Source organism: Scyliorhinus torazame, chromosome 26, assembly GCF_047496885.1.
Source record: "Scyliorhinus torazame isolate Kashiwa2021f chromosome 26, sScyTor2.1, whole genome shotgun sequence".
Classification (NCBI taxonomy): domain Eukaryota; kingdom Metazoa; phylum Chordata; class Chondrichthyes; order Carcharhiniformes; family Scyliorhinidae; genus Scyliorhinus; species Scyliorhinus torazame.
This window is the reverse complement of record NC_092732.1, coordinates 34,757,441-34,775,179: the sequence shown is the minus strand read 5'-3', so window position 1 is coordinate 34,775,179 and position 17,739 is coordinate 34,757,441. Positions and strand designations below refer to the sequence as shown.

The 17,739-nt window shown below is 55.4% G+C and overlaps 1 protein-coding gene across 2 annotated transcripts in view; it reads left to right on the top strand.

Annotated features, from left to right (window-relative positions):
* Positions 1-15,497, top strand: part of LOC140402969 (semaphorin-6D-like) — a 1,151,034-nt gene extending 1,135,537 nt beyond the window's left edge. Inside the window, exons 10-14 of one of the 2 annotated variants that reach the window (XM_072490618.1) lie at positions 1,741-1,958; positions 8,270-8,401; positions 10,174-10,329; positions 12,842-13,015; positions 15,356-15,497. In XM_072490618.1, the coding sequence (XP_072346719.1) occupies positions 1,741-1,958; positions 8,270-8,401; positions 10,174-10,329; positions 12,842-13,015; positions 15,356-15,497 (822 nt within the window). Of the gene's footprint in view, positions 1-1,740; positions 1,959-8,269; positions 8,402-10,173; positions 10,330-12,841; positions 13,020-15,355 lie in introns of those variants that run through there. The other variant, XM_072490619.1, reaches the window with a different exon arrangement.
* Positions 15,498-17,739: the final 2,242 nt, after the last annotated feature.

The following is a 17,739-nucleotide window of genomic DNA, read 5'->3' as shown; positions in this document are numbered from 1 at the left end:
GAGGGGGGTGTAGGGGCTGGAGGATTTTACAGAGATTGGGAGGGGGTGTAAGGGCTGCAGGAGGTTACAGAGATAGGGAGGGGGTGTAGGGGCTAGAGGAGGTTACAGAGATAGGGAGGGGGTGTAGGGGCTGGAGGAGGTTACAGAGATAGGGAGGGGGTGTAGGGGCTGGAGGAGGTTACAGAGATAGGGAGGGGGTGTAGAGGCTGGAGGAGGTTACAGAGATAGGGAGGGGGTGTAGGGGCTGGAGGAGGTTACAGAGATAGGGAGGGGGTGGGGGCTGGAGGAGGTTACAGAGATAGGGAGGGGGTGTAGGGGCTGGAGGAGGTTACAGAGATAGGAAGGGGGTGTCGGGGCTGCAGGAGGTTACAGAGATAGGGAGGGGGTGTAGGGGCTGGAGGAGGTTACAGAGATAGGGAGGGGGTGGGGGCTGGAGGAGGTTACAGAGATAGGGAGGGGGTGTAGGGGCTGGAGGAGGTTACAGAGATAGGAAGGGGGTGTCGGGGCTGCAGGAGGTTACAGAGATAGGGAGGGGGTGTCGGGGCTGCAGGAGGTTACAGAGATAGGGAGGGGGTGTCGGGGCTGGAGGAGGTTACAGAGATCGGGAGGGGGTGTAGGTGCTGGAGGAGGTTACAGAGATAGGGAGGGGGTGTAGGGGCTGGAGGAGGTTACAGAGATAGGGAGGGGGTGTAGGGGCTGGAGGTGGTTACAGAGATCGGGAGGGGGTGACGGGGCTGGGGGAGGTTACAGAGATAGGGAGGGGATGTCGGGGCTGGAGGATATTACAGAGATAGGGAGGGGGTGTTGGGGCTGGAGGTGGTTACAGAGATAGGGAGGGGGGTGTAGGGCCTGGAGGAGGTTACAGAGATAGAGAGGGGGTGTAGGGGCTGGAGGAGGTTACAGAGATAGGGAGGGGGTGTAGGGGCTGGTGGCGGTTAACGAGATAGGGAGGAGGTGGAGGAGGTTACAGAGATAGGGAGGGGGTGTAGGGGCTGGAGGAGATTACAGAGATAGGGAGGGGGTGTAGGGGCTGGAGGAGGTTACAGAGATAGGGAGGGGGTGTAGTGGCTGGGGGAGGTTACAGAGATAGGGAGGGGTGTAGGGTGGGGGAGGTTACAGAGCTAGGGAGGGGGTGTAAGGGCTGGAGGAGGTTACAGAGATAGGGAGGGGGTGTAGGGGCTGGAGGAGGTTACAGACATAGGGAGGGGGTGTAGGGGCTGGAGGAGATTACAGAGATAGGGAGGGGGTGTAGGGGCTGGAGGAGGTTACAGAGATAGGGAGGGGGTGTAGTGGCTGGGGGAGGTTACAGAGATAGGGAGGGGTGTAGGGTGGGGGAGGTTACAGAGCTAGGGAGGGGGTGTAAGGGCTGGAGGAGGTTACAGAGAAAGGGAGGGGTGTAGGGGCTGGGGAGGTTACAGAGATAGGGAGGGGGTGTAGGGGCTGGAGGAGGTTACAGAGATAGGGAGGGGGTGTAGGGGCTGGAGGAGGTTACAGAGATAGGGAGGGGGTGTAGGGGCTGGAGGAGGTTACAGAGATAGGGAGGGGGTGTAGGGGCTGGAGGAGGTTACAGAGATAGGGAGGGGGTGTAGGGGCTGGAGGAGGTTACAGAGATAGGGAGGGGGTGTAGGGGCTGGGGAGGTTACAGAGATAGGGAGGGGTGTAGGGTGGGGGAGGTTAGACGGTAACGGTGTGCCGTGTGTCCACTCAGTTACGCACTCTCTGTGCTCTCGTCTCACTCAGGTGGTTTTCTCCAGAGTGGCGAGAGTCTGCAAGAACGACATGGGGGGCTCCCCGAGGGTCCTGGAGAAGTATTGGACTTCCTTCCTGAAGGCCCGTCTCAACTGCTCAATCTCGGGCGAATCCTTCTTCTATTTCGATGCCCTCCAGTCGCTGAGCGATATCTTACCAATCAATGGTCGCCCCGCTGTCCTTGGGGTCTTCACTACACAAACCAACAGGTAACCGGCGGCCATCTTAACTCTGCTCGGGGTCGTGGGGTCGTGACCGGAGAACAGGAACATTACATCATCACAGTACCTGTCCTGGGAGTGTTTGATGGGGACAGTGTAGAGGGAGCTTTACTCTGTATCTAACCCCGTGCTGTACCTGTCCTGGGAGTGTTTGATGGGGACAGTGTAGAGGGAGCTTTACTCTGTATCTAACCCCGTGGTGTACCTGTCCTGGGAGTGTTTGATGGGGTCAGTGTAGAGGGAGCTTTACTCTGTATCTAACCCCGTGCTGTACCTGTCCTGGGAGTGTTTGATGGGGACAGTGTAGAGGGAGCTTTACTCTGTATCTAACCCCGTGCTGTACCTGTCCCGGGAGTGTTTGATGGGGACAGTGTAGAGGGAGCTTTACTCTGTATCTAACCCCGTGCTGTACCTGTCCTGGGAGTGTTTGATGGGGTCAGTGTAGAGGGAGCTTTACTCTGTATCTAACCCCGTGCTGTACCTGTCCTGGGAGTGTTTGATGGGGTCAGTGTAGAGGGAGCTTTACTCTGTATCTAACCCCGCGCTGTACCTGTCCTGGGAGTGCTTGATGGGGACAGTGTAGAGGGAGCTTTACTCTGTATCTAACCCCGTGCTGTACCTGTCCTGGGAGTATTTGATGGGGACAGTGTAGAGGGAGCTTTACTCTGTATCTAACCCCGTGCTGTACCTGTCCTGGGAGTGTTTGATGGGGACAGTGTAGAGGGAGCTTTACTCTGTATCTAACCCCGTGCTGTACCTGTCCTGGGAGTGTTTGATGGGGACAGTGTAGAGGGAGCTTTACTCTGTATCTAACCCCGTGCTGTACCTGTCCTGGGAGTGTTTGATGGGGACAGTGTAGAGGGAGCTTTACTCTGTATCTAACCCCGTGCTGTACCTGTCCCGGGAGTGTTTGATGGGGACAGTGTAGTAGGAGCTTTACTCTGTATCTAACCCCGTGCTGTACCTGTCCTGGGAGTGTTTGATGGGGTCAGTGTAGAGGGAGCTTTACTCTGTATCTAACCCCGTGCTGTACCTGTCCTGGGAGTGTTTGATGGGGACAGTGTAGAGGGAGCTTTACTCTGTATCTAACCCCGTGCTGTACCTGTCCTGGGAGTGTTTGATGGGGACAGTGTAGAGGGAGCTTTACTCTGTATCTAACCCCGTGCTGTACCTGTCCTGGGAGTGTTTGATGGGGACAGTGTAGAGGGAGCTTTACTCTGTATCTAACCCCGTGCTGTACCTGTCCTGGGAGTGTTTGATGGGGACAGTGTAGAGGGAGCTTTACTCTGTATCTAACCCCGTGCTGTACCTGTCCTGGGAGTGTTTGATGGGGACAGTGTAGAGGGAGCTTTACTCTGTATCTAACCCCGTGCTGTACCTGTCCTGGGAGTGTTTGATGGGGACAGTGTAGAGGGAGCTTTACTCTGTATCTAACCCCGTGCTGTACCTGTCCTGGGAGTGTTTGATGGGGACAGTGTAGAGGGAGCTTTACTCTGTATCTAGCCCCGTGCTGTACCTGTCCTGGGAGTGTTTGATGGGGACAGTGTAGAGGGAGCTTTACTCTGTATCTAACCCCGTGCTGTACCTGTCCTGGGAGTGTTTGATGGGGACAGGGTAGAGGGAGCTTTACTCTGTATCTAACCCCGTGCTGTACCTGTCCTGGGAGTGTTTGATGGGGACAGGGTAGAGGGAGCTTTACTCTGTATCTAACTCCGTGCTGTACCTGTCCTGGGAGTGTTTGATGGGGACAGTGTAGAGGGAGCTTTACTCTGTATCTAACCCCGTGCTGTACCTGTCCTGGGAGTGTTTGATGGGGACAGTGTAGAGGGAACTTTACTCTGTATCTAACCCCATGCTGTACCTGTCCTGGGAGTGTTTGATGGGGACAGTGTAGAGGGAGCTTTACTCTGTATCTAACCCCGTGCTGTACCTGTCCTGGGAGTGTTTGATGGGGACAGTGTAGAGGGAGCTTTACTCTGTATCTAACCCCGTGTTGTACCTGTCCTGGGAGTGTTTGATGGGAGAGTGTAGAGGGAGCTTTACTCTGTATCTAACCCCGTGCTGTACCTGTCCTGGGAGTGTTTGATGGGGACAGTGTAGAGGGAGCTTTACTCTGTATCTAACCCCGTGCTGTCCCTGTCCCGGGAGTGTTTGATGGGGACAGTGTAGAGGGAGCTTTACTCTGTATCTAACCCCGTGCTGTACCTGTCCCGGGAGTGTTTGATGGGGACAGTGTAGAGGGAGCTTTACTCTGTATCTAACCCCGTGCTGTACCTGTCTGGGAGTGTTTAATGGGGACAGTATAGAGGGAGCTTTACTCTGTATCTAACCCTGTGCTGTACCTGTCCCGGGAGTGTCTGATGGGGACAGTGTACTGGGAGCTTTACTCTGTATCTAACCCCGTGTTGTACCTGTCCCGGGAGTGTTTAATGGGGACAGTATAGAGGGAGCTTTACTCTGTATCTAACCCTGTGCTGTACCTGTCCCGGGAGTGTCTGATGGGGACAGTGTAGAGGGAGCTTTACTCTGTATCTAACCCCGTGCTGTACCTGTCCTGGGAGTGTTTGATGGGGACGGTGTAGAGGGAGCTTTACTCTGTATCTAACCCCGTGCTGTACCTGTCTGGGAGTGTTTGATGGGGACGGTGTAGAGGGAGCTTTACTCTGTATCTAACCCCGTGCTGTACCTGTCTGGGAGTGTTTGATGGGGACAGTGTAGAGGGAGCTTTACTCTGTATCTCACCCCGTGCTGTACCTGTCCCGGGAGTGTTTGATGGGGACAGTGTAGAGGGAGCTTTACTCTGTATCTAACCCCGTGCTGTACCTGTCCTGGGAGTGTTTGATGGGGACAGTGTAGAGGGAGCTTTACTCTGTATCTAACCCCGTGCTGTACCTGTCCTGGGAGTGTTTGATGGGGACAGTGTAGAGGGAGCTTTACTCTGTATCTAACCCCGTGCTGTACCTGTCCCGGGAGTGTTTGATGGGGACAGTGTAGAGGGAGCTTTACTCTGTATCTAACCCCGTGCTGTACCTGTCCCGGGAATGTTTGATGGGGCAGTGTAGAGGGAGCTTTACTCTGTATCTAACCCTGTGCTGTACCTGTCCTGGGAGTGTTTGATGGGGACAGTGTAGAGGGAGCTTTACTCTGTATCTAACCCCGTGCTGTACCTGTCCTGGGAGTGTTTGATGGGGGCAGTGTAGAGAGAGCTTTACTCTGTATCTAACCCCGTGCTGTGCCTGTAATGGGAGTGTTTGATGGGGACAGTGTAGAGGGAGCTTTACTCTGTATCTAACCCCGTGCTGTACCTGTCCTGGGAGTGTTTGATGGGGACGGTGTAGAGGGAGCTTTACTCTGTATCTAACCCCGTCCTGTACCTGTCCCGGGAGTGTTTGATGGGGACAGTGTAGAGGGAGCTTTACTCTGTATCTAACCCCGTGCTGTACCTGTCCTGGGAGTGTTTGATGGGGACAGGGTAGAGGGAGCTTTACTCTGTATCTAACCCCGTGCTGTACCTGTCCTGGGAGTGTTTGATGGGGACAGGGTAGAGGGAGCTTTACTCTGTATCTAACTCCGTGCTGTACCTGTCCTGGGAGTGTTTGATGGGGACAGTGTAGAGGGAGCTTTACTCTGTATCTAACCCCGTGCTGTACCTGTCCTGGGAGTGTTTGATGGGGACAGTGTAGAGGGAACTTTACTCTGTATCTAACCCCATGCTGTACCTGTCCTGGGAGTGTTTGATGGGGACAGTGTAGAGGGAGCTTTACTCTGTATCTAACCCCGTGCTGTACCTGTCCTGGGAGTGTTTGATGGGGACAGTGTAGAGGGAGCTTTACTCTGTATCTAACCCCGTGTTGTACCTGTCCTGGGAGTGTTTGATGGGAGAGTGTAGAGGGAGCTTTACTCTGTATCTAACCCCGTGCTGTACCTGTCCTGGGAGTGTTTGATGGGGACAGTGTAGAGGGAGCTTTACTCTGTATCTAACCCCGTGCTGTCCCTGTCCCGGGAGTGTTTGATGGGGACAGTGTAGAGGGAGCTTTACTCTGTATCTAACCCCGTGCTGTACCTGTCCCGGGAGTGTTTGATGGGGACAGTGTAGAGGGAGCTTTACTCTGTATCTAACCCCGTGCTGTACCTGTCTGGGAGTGTTTAATGGGGACAGTATAGAGGGAGCTTTACTCTGTATCTAACCCTGTGCTGTACCTGTCCCGGGAGTGTCTGATGGGGACAGTGTACTGGGAGCTTTACTCTGTATCTAACCCCGTGTTGTACCTGTCCCGGGAGTGTTTAATGGGGACAGTATAGAGGGAGCTTTACTCTGTATCTAACCCTGTGCTGTACCTGTCCCGGGAGTGTCTGATGGGGACAGTGTAGAGGGAGCTTTACTCTGTATCTAACCCCGTGCTGTACCTGTCCTGGGAGTGTTTGATGGGGACGGTGTAGAGGGAGCTTTACTCTGTATCTAACCCCGTGCTGTACCTGTCTGGGAGTGTTTGATGGGGACGGTGTAGAGGGAGCTTTACTCTGTATCTAACCCCGTGCTGTACCTGTCTGGGAGTGTTTGATGGGGACAGTGTAGAGGGAGCTTTACTCTGTATCTCACCCCGTGCTGTACCTGTCCCGGGAGTGTTTGATGGGGACAGTGTAGAGGGAGCTTTACTCTGTATCTAACCCCGTGCTGTACCTGTCCTGGGAGTGTTTGATGGGGACAGTGTAGAGGGAGCTTTACTCTGTATCTAACCCCGTGCTGTACCTGTCCTGGGAGTGTTTGATGGGGACAGTGTAGAGGGAGCTTTACTCTGTATCTAACCCCGTGCTGTACCTGTCCCGGGAGTGTTTGATGGGGACAGTGTAGAGGGAGCTTTACTCTGTATCTAACCCCGTGCTGTACCTGTCCCGGGAATGTTTGATGGGGACAGTGTAGAGGGAGCTTTACTCTGTATCTAACCCTGTGCTGTACCTGTCCTGGGAGTGTTTGATGGGGACAGTGTAGAGGGAGCTTTACTCTGTATCTAACCCCGTGCTGTACCTGTCCTGGGAGTGTTTGATGGGGGCAGTGTAGAGAGAGCTTTACTCTGTATCTAACCCCGTGCTGTGCCTGTAATGGGAGTGTTTGATGGGGACAGTGTAGAGGGAGCTTTACTCTGTATCTAACCCCGTGCTGTACCTGTCCTGGGAGTGTTTGATGGGGACGGTGTAGAGGGAGCTTTACTCTGTATCTAACCCCGTCCTGTACCTGTCCCGGGAGTGTTTGATGGGGACAGTGTAGAGGGAGCTTTACTCTGTATCTAACCCCGTGCTGTACCTGTTCTGGGAGTGTTTGATGGGGGCAGTGTAGAGGGAGCTTTACTCTGTATCTAACCCCGTGCTGTATCTGTCCTGGGAGTGTTTGATGGGGACAGTGTAGAGGGAGTTTTACTCTGTATCTAACCCTGTGCTGTACCTGTCCCGGGAGTGTTTGATGTGGACAGTGTAGAGGGAGCTTTACTCTGTATCTAACCCCGTGCTGTACCTGTCCTGGGAGTGTTTGATGGGGACAGTGTAGAGGGAGCTTTACTCTGTATCTAACCCTGTGCTGTACCTGTCCTGGGAGTGTTTGATGGGGACAGTGTAGAGGGAGCTTTACTCTGTATCTAACCCCGTGCTGTACCTGTCCTGGGAGTGTTTGATGGGGACAGTGTCGAGGGAGCTTTACTCTGTATCTAACCCTGTGCTGTACCTGTCCCGGGAGTGTTTGATGGGGACAGTGTAGAGGGAGCTTTACTCTGTATCTAACCCCGTGCTGTACCTGTCCTGGGAGTGTTTGATGGGGACAGTGCAGAGGGAGCTTTACTCTGTATCTAACCCCGTGCTGTACCTGTCCTGGGAGTGTTTGATGGGGACAGTGTAGAGGGAGCTTTACTCTGTATCTAACCCCGTGCTGTCCCTGTCCTGGGAGTGTTTGATGGGGACAGTGCGAGGGAGCTTTACTCTGTATCTAACCCCGTGCTGTACCTGTCCTGGGAGTGTTTGATGGGGACAGTGTAGAGGGAGCTTTACTCTGTATCTAACCCCGTGCTGTACCTGTCCTGGGAGTGTTTGATGGGGACAGTGTAGTGGGAGCTTTACTCTGTATCTAACCCCGTGCTGTACCTGTCCTGGGAGTGTTTGATGGGGACAGTGCTGTCTGTTCCAATATGACCTTGTTCAGCCAATGTGTTTCCTGGTTCTCTGTCAATTGGGGAGCAGGTTATTTGGTGGTATTCTGCACAGTTGTGTGTTGCTGATGGGTCATTATTAACACGGGGTCCTCTGCCCCGCAGTATCCCAGGATCGGCCGTATGTGCGTTCTACATGGATGACATCCAATCCGCCTTCAACGGACCTTTTAAGGAACAGAGGTCAACCGAGTCCACCTGGTCAGTTGTCCCGGGAGACAGGGTGCCAAGCCCCAGGTATGGTGCTACCCAACTAACCGTTAGCACTGGCAACCCCCCACTCCACTATTAACACTGGCAGACCCCACTCCTCCACGCCATCAGCGTGCCACCTGAGTTCCTCGGGAATCTCCATCGGCCATTGGGAATGAGCCGGGAGCTCGCTTTTTGACCGCTTCTGGAACATTGGGCGAAATTCTCCGCAATCGGCGCGATGTCCGCCGACCGGCGCCAAAAACGGCGCAAATCAGTCGGGCATCGCGCCGCCCCAAAGGTGCGGAATCCTCCGCATCTTGAGGGGCCGAGCCCTCACCTTGAGGGGCTAGGCCCGCGCCGGACTGATTTCCGCCCCGCCAGCTGGCGGGAAAGGCCTTTGGTGCCCCGCCAGCTGGCGCGGAAGTGACATCGCCGGGCGGCGCATGTGCGGGAGCGTCAGCGGTCGCTCACGGCATCCCCGCGCATGCGCAGTGGAGGGAGTCTCTTTCGCCTCCGCCATGGCGGAGACCGTGGCGAAGGCGGAAGGAAAAGAGTGCCCCTACGGCACAGGCCCGGGTCGCGATCGGTGGGCCCCGATCGCGAGCCAGGCCACCGTGGGGGCACCCCCCGGGGCCAGATCGCCCCGCGCCCCCCCCCAGGACCCCGGAGCCCGCCCGCGCCGCCTTGTCCCGCCGGTAAGAGAGGTGGTTTAATCCACGCCGGCGGGACAGGCATTCCAGCAGCGGGACTTCGGCCCATCCGGGCCGGAGAATCGCTGGGGGGCGGGGGGGGCCCGCCAACCGGCGCGGCACGATTCCCGCCCCCGCCGTATCTCCGGTGCCGGAGAATTCGGCAACCGGCGGGGGCGGGATTCACGCCAGCCCCCGGCGATTCTCCGACCCGGCGGGGGGGGGGGGGGGTCGGGGAATCTCGCCCCTCCTGTGGACACTAGTCCGGCTGCCGCGTCTGTGTTTGGGTCGGGGTGACGGTGGGGGCAGGCACGGTTGGCGGATGTCCTTCCAGAGGGGACCATCGGGCGAGGGTGGGGGGGGGTGGGGGAAATTGAAGAATATTGGACAATGACCACCTCGCGAAAAGCCTGCAACTCAAGATGGCCGACACTTTACAAACATCCTGCCGTGCTGTCTGTCCCATATATGCTCGCTAAAATAAAGAAAATAAAGAACCTTTTGGGATAACGTTCTCCTTTGAGCCCCCCGTCCCTCCCATCTGGCCACTGTAACCTGTTTGGGAAATTCTGCCTTGATTAAATTTTCCCTAAATTTTCCCCATAGCCTTCGAAATCTTTGTTTGGGGCTGGGGTAAAGCTGGGCGGGAAAGTTCTGTGTCACCCCCTTACCCACCAGACTACCTCCAGGGCCTGCGCCATTCCCTAGCAACCAAACCGAGGCCTGCGGCCTAGATTGTGGTTCTCAGTCCCCGCGAGGCAAATTGACTTTTTGAGGAGGTGGGGAGGGGTTGTCGGGCAGCCTTGAGGGCTTCGGGGCCTTCCCTGTAGCGGTCAAAACGAGACCTGGGGCCTAGATTATGGCTGTGCAGTCAGCGCATGGAAAACTATATTTTCCTGGGGGGGTTTGAGTGGCCTTTAGGGGCCTTCCCCAGCGAGCAAACCGAGACCTGGGGCCGAGATTGTGGCTCTCTTGTGCCCCGCGTGGAAAATATATATTTTTTGAGGGGGTGTGGAATGGCCTTGGGTGGGGGGGGGGGGGGGGGAGGGGAGGGTGTGCCCCCCCCCCCCCCCCCCCCCACAGTAAATGCGAGACCTGACCGTCTTCTCTGTCCCTGACTCCCAGGCCCGGACATTGTGCAGGACACGGGGAAGCAGACGCTTTCAAGATCAGCAACGAGTTCCCCGATGAGAGTCTCTCCTTTATCAAGTCGCACCCTCTCTTGGACGAGGCTGTCTCGCCGATTATGGAGAGGCCTTGGCTGACTAGAACCATTGGCAGGTAAGGCGACGTTGTGGGGTTTTGGGGGAGGGAGGTGCTGGCGGGAGGTGGAAGACGTCAAACGGACAACTCAGCGGTAATCCTAAGGGGCACCTCCTGAACCCATGACCTCTACGACCTCTGACCGCCTGAACCTTTGATGTCTTGAACCCATAACGTCCTGAAGCCTTGACCTCCTGAGCCCTTCACCTCCCTGCACCTTGACCTCCTGAAACTTTGACCTCCCAACGGCTCCCAACAACACTCGAGAAGCTCGACACCATCCAGGACAAAGCAGCCCCGCTCGATCGACCCGCTAACCGCCGACATTCACTCCCCCACCCCCCCCACCCCCCCACCCCCCCCCCCCACCCCCGCCGACGCACAGCGACAGCCGTGTGCACCGTCTACAAGACACACCGCGGCGACTCGCCTTCGACAGCACCTTCCAAACCCGCCACCTCTACCATCGAGAAGGACGAGGGGGGGCAGCAGACACATGGGGAACACCCCCCCCCCACCCCCCCACCTGCAAGTTCCCCCTCCGAGCCGCTCGCCATCCCGACTCGGAAACATATCGGCCGTTCTTGCACTGTGGCCGGGTCAGAATCCCGGAACTCCCTCCCTAACAGCGCGGTGGGTGTACCTACACCTCCGTGCTTGCACCGTCTTCTCACTCTCGTCTTCCGCCCATAGCCTAGGAGCCCGTGTCGATGCGTAACGTGGGGGCAGTGCCGTGTTGTCCGCCTCGGCGACAAGACTAGCAAAGCGGGAAATTATCTAAATGGAGGGAGCTTGCAGAAAGTTGCAGAGCAGAGGGACCTGGGCGTCCTGGTGGATGAATCACAAAACATTAGTCTGCCGATACAGCGGGCGATTCGGAATTTAATGGAATGTTGGCCTTTATTGTGAGGCGGGAGAGATGGGGTGGATGGAGTATAAAAATCGGGAATCCTTTCTACAGCTGTACATGGCACCTGGAGCGCCGGATACAGTTTTGACCTCCTTATTTAAGGAGGGATACACTCGCATCGGAAGGGGCTCCGAGAGAGTTCACCCGGCTGATTCCCGGAATGAAGGCGGTTTTATTGCCTCACGAGGAAAATCCCGCCCTGGAATTAGAAGCTGAATGATGACCATGAAGTTGATGGTCGTTAATAAAAATAAAAAAAACCATCTGGTTCGCTAACCTCCCCTTCAGGGAGGGAAATCTGCCGACCTTACCCTGGTTTGGCTGTCAAAGTCAACATTTTCCCGCTTCTGTAGTAGAAAGATACAACACACTCGTTAAGACAGAATAACAAGCTTTATTTTCGAAAACATCTGCCTGCAGTAATGGCTGAAACTTGAAGCCAGAGAGCAGTCAACAAAACTGCTGAGTCTTTCACAAGTTCTGCGCTTTCGCGGAGAATTAGCTCAATATTTATACATTATCATTATCAAGATTGTGTGACAACAGTATGGTCAGGAGTTTGATCGGAAATACAAACGGAAGCATAGACCAGACCGTGTTTGGTCATATCACTCATACCATTATTTAGTCCTCGGAGGGAACATTGAAAGGTCGGAATAGAATTATTTCTTCCTGAATTTATCTTGTTTAATTCCTACAGCCCTGGGTTATGACGAGTTAGTTTTATCAGGAGTTGCCGAGGTCCGGTGTTTTGGAATGGCTCGACCCTCGCTGATCTTTTCAGACTTCAAGTTATGCAGAGTTGGCCTACGGCCAGACTAGTCTGAAGATGGTTAGGGCAGCATTCTTTACCTGGGCCTGGGGAGCTGGAATGAGGAGTTTCAGTCTTTCTTGTATTGTGGATAGCACAATTGCTTCACAGCTCCAGGGTCCCGGGTCCGATTCCGGCTTGGGTCACTGTCTGTGCGGAGTCTGCACGTCCTCCCCGTGTGCGCGTGGGTTTCCTCCGGGTGCTCCGGTTTCCTCCCACAGTCCAAAGATGTGCAGGTTGGGTGGATTGGCCGTGATAAATTGTCCCTTAGTGTCCAAAGATGTGCAGGTTAGGTGGATTGGCCGTGCTAAATTGTCCCTTAGTGTCCAAAGATGTGCAGGTTAGGTGGATTGGCTGTGCTAAATTGCCCCTTAGTGTCCAAAGATGTGCAGGTTAGGTGGATTGGCCGTGCTAAATTGTCCCTTAGTGTCCAAAATTGCCCTTGTGTTGGGTGGGGTTACTGGGTTATGGGGATAGGGTGGAGGTGTGGACCTTGGGTTGGTTGCTCTTTCCAAGAGCCGGTGCAGACTCGATGGGCCGAATGGCCTCCTTCTGCACTGTAGATTCTATGAAACATTTTTGACCAGTCTTCCCATTGACCAGTTTTCCCATCATGCCATCACTTAATTCGTACCATATCACATGGCCTACACGTGACCCCGGACCCCCCCCCCCCCACACACACACACACACATGGCAGCCTGAACACGCAGTGTTAACCCTCGCCGTCTTGTTGGACTTCTCCCCCCCTCTCTCTCTCTCTCTCTCTTCCCCCCCCCCCCCTTCCCCCACCCCCCCCCACCCCTCAGGTCCAAGCTGACCCAGATCGTGGCGGACACGGCGGCCGGTCCTTATCAGAACTACACCGTGCTGTTTGTGGGCTCGGAGGATGGGACTCTCCTGAAGGTGCTGCCCCGCTTGGACCCGGGGTCGTCGATGGACGGCCTGGTCCTGGAGGAGATGGAGGTCTACAACCCCGGGAAGTGAGTGAGGGGAGACTGAGGCGGGGACGGTTCAGAGGGGGTGGGGCAGGAGGAGCAAGGCCTGCGGGGAGGTCAAGGGGAGATGGTGGGGGGAGGAAGAGCGGGGGGGGGGGTGGGGGGGGCCATTGGGCAGCCAATCGTCAGGCAGCTCACCTGAGGAATTACAGAACCGAGGTGGGGAGATGGGAGTTAAGACGCAGGAACGCCGACCTGACTAAATGGCGACTCTCGCCTCGAGGGGCTGAACGGCCTCCTCGTGTTCTGAGGGGAGCAGGTGGGGCTGCGATGGATGGCGGGGCGGCGCTGTGGCTCAGCACTGCTGCCTCCCGATTCCGGCCTCGGGTCACTGTCTGTGCGGGGTCTGCACGTCCTCCCCGTGTGTGCGTGGGTTTCCTCCGGGTGCTCCGGTTTCCTCCCACAGTCCAAAGATGTGCAGGTTAGGTGGATTGGCCATGCTAAATTGTCCCTTAGTGTCCAAAGATGTGCAGGTTAGGTGGATTGGCCGTGCTAAATTGTCCCTTAGTGTCCAAAGATGTGCAGGTTAGGTGGATTGGCCGTGCTAAATTGTCCCTTAGTGTCCAAAGATGTGCAGGTTGGGTGGATTGGCCGTGCTAAATTACCCCTTAGTGTCCAAAGATGTGCAGGTTAGGTGGATTTGCCGTGTTAAATTGTCCCTTAGTGTCCAAAGATGTGCAGGTTAGGTGGATTGGCCGTGCTAAATTGCCCCTTAGTGTCCAAAGATGTGCAGGTTAGGTGGATTGGCCGTGTTAAATTGTCCCTTAGTGTCCAAAGATGTGCAGGTTAGGTGGATTGGCCGTGCTAAATTGCCCCTTAGTATCCAAAGATGTGCAGGTTAGGTGGATTTGCCGTGTTAAATTGTCCCTTAGTGTCCAAAGATGTGCAGGTTAGGTGGATTGGCCATGCTAAATTGCCCTTTAGTGTCCAAAGATGTGCGGGTTAGGTGGATTGGCCGTGTTAAATTGTCCCTTAGTGTCCAAAGATGTGCAGGTTAGGTGGATAGGCCGTACTAAATTGCCCCTTAGTGTCCAAAGATGTGCAGGTTAGGTGGATTGACCGTGCTAAATTGTCCCTTAGTGTCCAAAGATGTGCGGGTTAGGTGGATTAGTCGTACTAAATTGTCCCTCAGTGTCCAAAGATGTACAGGTTAGGTGGATTGGCTGTGCTAAATTGTCCCTGAGTGTCCAAAGATGTGCAGGTTAGGTGGATTGGCCGTGCTAAATTGTCCCTTAGTGTCTAAAGATGTGCAGGTTAGGTGGATTGGCCGCGCTAAATTGTCCCTTAGTGTCCAAAGATGTGCAGGTTGGGTGGATTGGCCGTGTTAAATTGTCCCTTAATGTCCAAAGATGTGCAGGTTGGGTGGATTGGCCGTGCTAAATTGTCCCTTAGTGTCCAAAGATGTGCAGGTTGGGTGGATTGGCCGTGTTAAATTGTCCCTTAGTGTCCAAAGATGTGCAGGTTGGGTGGATTGGCCGTGTTAAATTGTCCCTTAGTGTCCAAAGATGTGCAGGTTGGGTGGATTGGCCGTGTTAAATTGTCCCTTAGTGTCCAAAGATGTACAGGTTAGGTGGATTGGCCATGCTAAATTGTCTCTTAGTGTCCAAAGATGTACAGGTTAGGTGGATTGGCCATGCTAAATTGTCCCTTAATGTCCAAAGATGTGCAGGTTGGGTGGATTGGCCGTGTTAAATTGTCCCTTAGTGTCCAAAGATGTGCAGGTTGGGTGGATTGGCCGTGTTAAATTGTCCCTTAGTGTCCAAAGATGTACAGGTTAGGTGGATTGGCCATGCTAAATTGTCTCTTAGTGTCCAAAGATGTGCAGGTTAGGTGGATTGGCCATGCTAAATTGTCTCTTAGTGTCCAAAGATGTGCAGGTTGGGTGGATTGGCCGTGTTAAATTGTCCCTTAGTGTCCAAAGATGTGCAGGTTAGGTGGATTGGCCGTGCTAAATTGTCCCTATGTGTCCAAAGATGTGCAGGTTAGGTGGATTGGCCGTGCTAAATTGTCCCTTAGTGTCCAAAGATGTGCAGGTTAGGTGGATTGGCCGTGCTAAATTGTCCCTCAGTGTCCAAAGATGTGCAGGTTAGGTTACAGGGATAGAGGTGGTCTCGGGAGTCGGCCTGGGTGGGGTGCTCATTCGGAGGGTCAGTGCAGATGGGCCGAATGGCCTCCTCCTGCACTGTGGTGATTCTAGCTGAGCTACGCAGACGTGGCCCGTTTGGGTAAGGAACGGACCTGACTTCCCAAAACCCAGCGATCAACCCTTCACCTCTTGGCTCTCTCTCTCTCTCTCTCTCGCTCGCTCTCTGTCCGCCATCTTAGATGCAGTGTCAAAGGTGAAGACAGGAGGATCCTGGGTCTGGAGCTGGACAAGGACCACCACGCCCTCTTCGTGGGCTTTCCCGGCTGCGTCATTAAGGTGCCCCTGAGCCGCTGCCGGGGCTATGGGACCTGCAAACGGTAAGCAAGGATGAGCGATCGCCAACCCCCTCCTGCTGGGACCTTCCCGGCCGGGGGGGGGGGCTGGTGGAACGGGGGCAGAGAAATGGGACTGAGGTGATCCTGTCCGGGACAAGGGTCTGAGAGTGTGCAAGGGGGCAGGAGGATCTGGGCTGCGGGACATCTCAAGGTAGCCATTAGGTGAGATCCTGAACGGTCTCGACAAGGCGGAAGGGAAGCTTCCTCTTGTGGGCGAGTCCAGGACGAGGGGGGGGAGGGGTGTTATTTGCCTTGGAGCGAAGAATATTGAGGGGGGAGAGTGGGGGGGGGGGGGGGGGCGCGTGTAGGGCGCATCTGGTTCTGACAGAAATATATGTTAATACCCGATGGCAGTTTATGATGGAGGAATAATACAGCAACCTGCTTTTTACCCTCAACAAGTTTATTCTACACCCAAGTCAGTGGAAAAACAAACCCCTTATGTTTTGGGGTGAGAGATGTGGGTAGAGGGGGTGGGGTTCTGACAGAGGGGTGTGTCAATACCCGATGGTAGTGTATGATGGAGGGATAATACAGCAACCCGCTTTTTACCCTCAACAAGTTTATTCTACACCCAGCTCAGCAGAGACACAAACGTTTTGGGTGAGAGATACGGGGGGGGGGTTGCGGGGGTTGGTGGAGGGTAGCGAGGAAGATGCTTTGCGTGCCCGGTGAGTGGCGTGGAGTGCCGTGGAGCCTGTTGCCCTCAGGCGGGTGGGCGAATAATTTTCCGAGGAAATTGGCGCGAGCTGGAGGGAGATAAATTGGTCGCATGGGGACAGAGGGGGATAGGGAAACGGGACTAACTGGGTTAACCGACTGGGAGCCGGGGAGGATTGCCCCCGCCCCCCCCCCCCACCCGCAGGGCGTCTCCCAATACCCCGCCCGTACCGTGAACCCACCAGCGAGGTCTTAATCATCGCCCTCCCAGCTTCCCGTCTGCCCAAACAGTCCCACATCACTTAGTAATCGCGGGATTTAAACTCCGATTTGCGATTCAATTGCCTTCGATTCTGGGCGACTGATTTTGTCACGGGTGACTCGAAGTGGTCTTCAAACCCCCCCCCCCCCCCAGCTTCGGCATGTGCCACGAGATCGGTCTGGGAGGGGAGTACTCTCTGTAACCTCCTCCAGCCCCTACACCCCCTCCCTATCTCTATAACCTCCTCCAGCCCCTACACCCCCTCACTATCTCTATAACCTCCTCCAGCCCCTACACCCCCCTCCCTATCTCTGTAACCTCCTCCAGCTCCCTACACCCCTCCCTATCTCTGTAACCTCCTCCAGCCCCTACACCCCCCTCCCTATCTCTGTAACCTCCTCCAGCTCCCTACACCCCCTCCCTATCTCTGTAACCTCCTCCAGACCCTACACCCCCTCCCTATCTCTGTGACCTCCTCCAGCCCCTACACCCCCTCCCTATCTCTGTAACCTCCTCCAGCTCCTACACCCCCTCCCTATCTCTGTAACCTCCTCCAGCTCCCTACACCCCCTCCCTATCTCTGTAACCTCCTCCAGCCCCTACACCCCCTCCCTATCTCTGTAACCTCCTCCAGCTCCCTACACCCCCTCCCTATCTCTGTAACCTCCTCCAGACCCTACACCCCCCTCCCTATCTCTGTGACCTCCTCCAGCCCCTACACCCCCTCCCTATCTCTGTAACCTCCTCCAGCCCCTACACCCCCTCCCTATCTCTGTAACCTCCTCCAGTCCCTGCACAACCCCTCCCTATCTCTATAACCTCCTCCAGCCCCTACACCCCCTCCCCATCTCTGTAACCTCCTCCAGCCCCTACACCCCCTCCCTATCTCTGTAACCTCCTCCAGCCCCTACACCCCCTCCCAATCTCTGTAACCTCCTCCAGCCCCTACACCCTCCCTATCTCTATAACCTCCTCCAGCCCCTACACCCCCTCCCCATCTCCATAACCTCCTCCAGCCCCTACACCCCCTCCCTATCTCTGTAACCCCCTCCAGCCCCTACACCCCCTCCCTATCTCTGTAACCTCCTCCAGCCCCTACACCCCCTCCCTATCTCTATAACCTCCTCCAGCCCCTACACCCCCTCCCCATCTCCATAACCTCCTCCAGCCCCTACACCCCCTCCCTATCTCTGTAACCTCCTCCAGCGCCTACACCCCCTCCCTATCTCTGTAACCTCCTCCAGCCCCTACACCCCCTCCCTATCTCTGTAACCCCCTCCAGCCCTACACCCCCTCCCTATCTCTG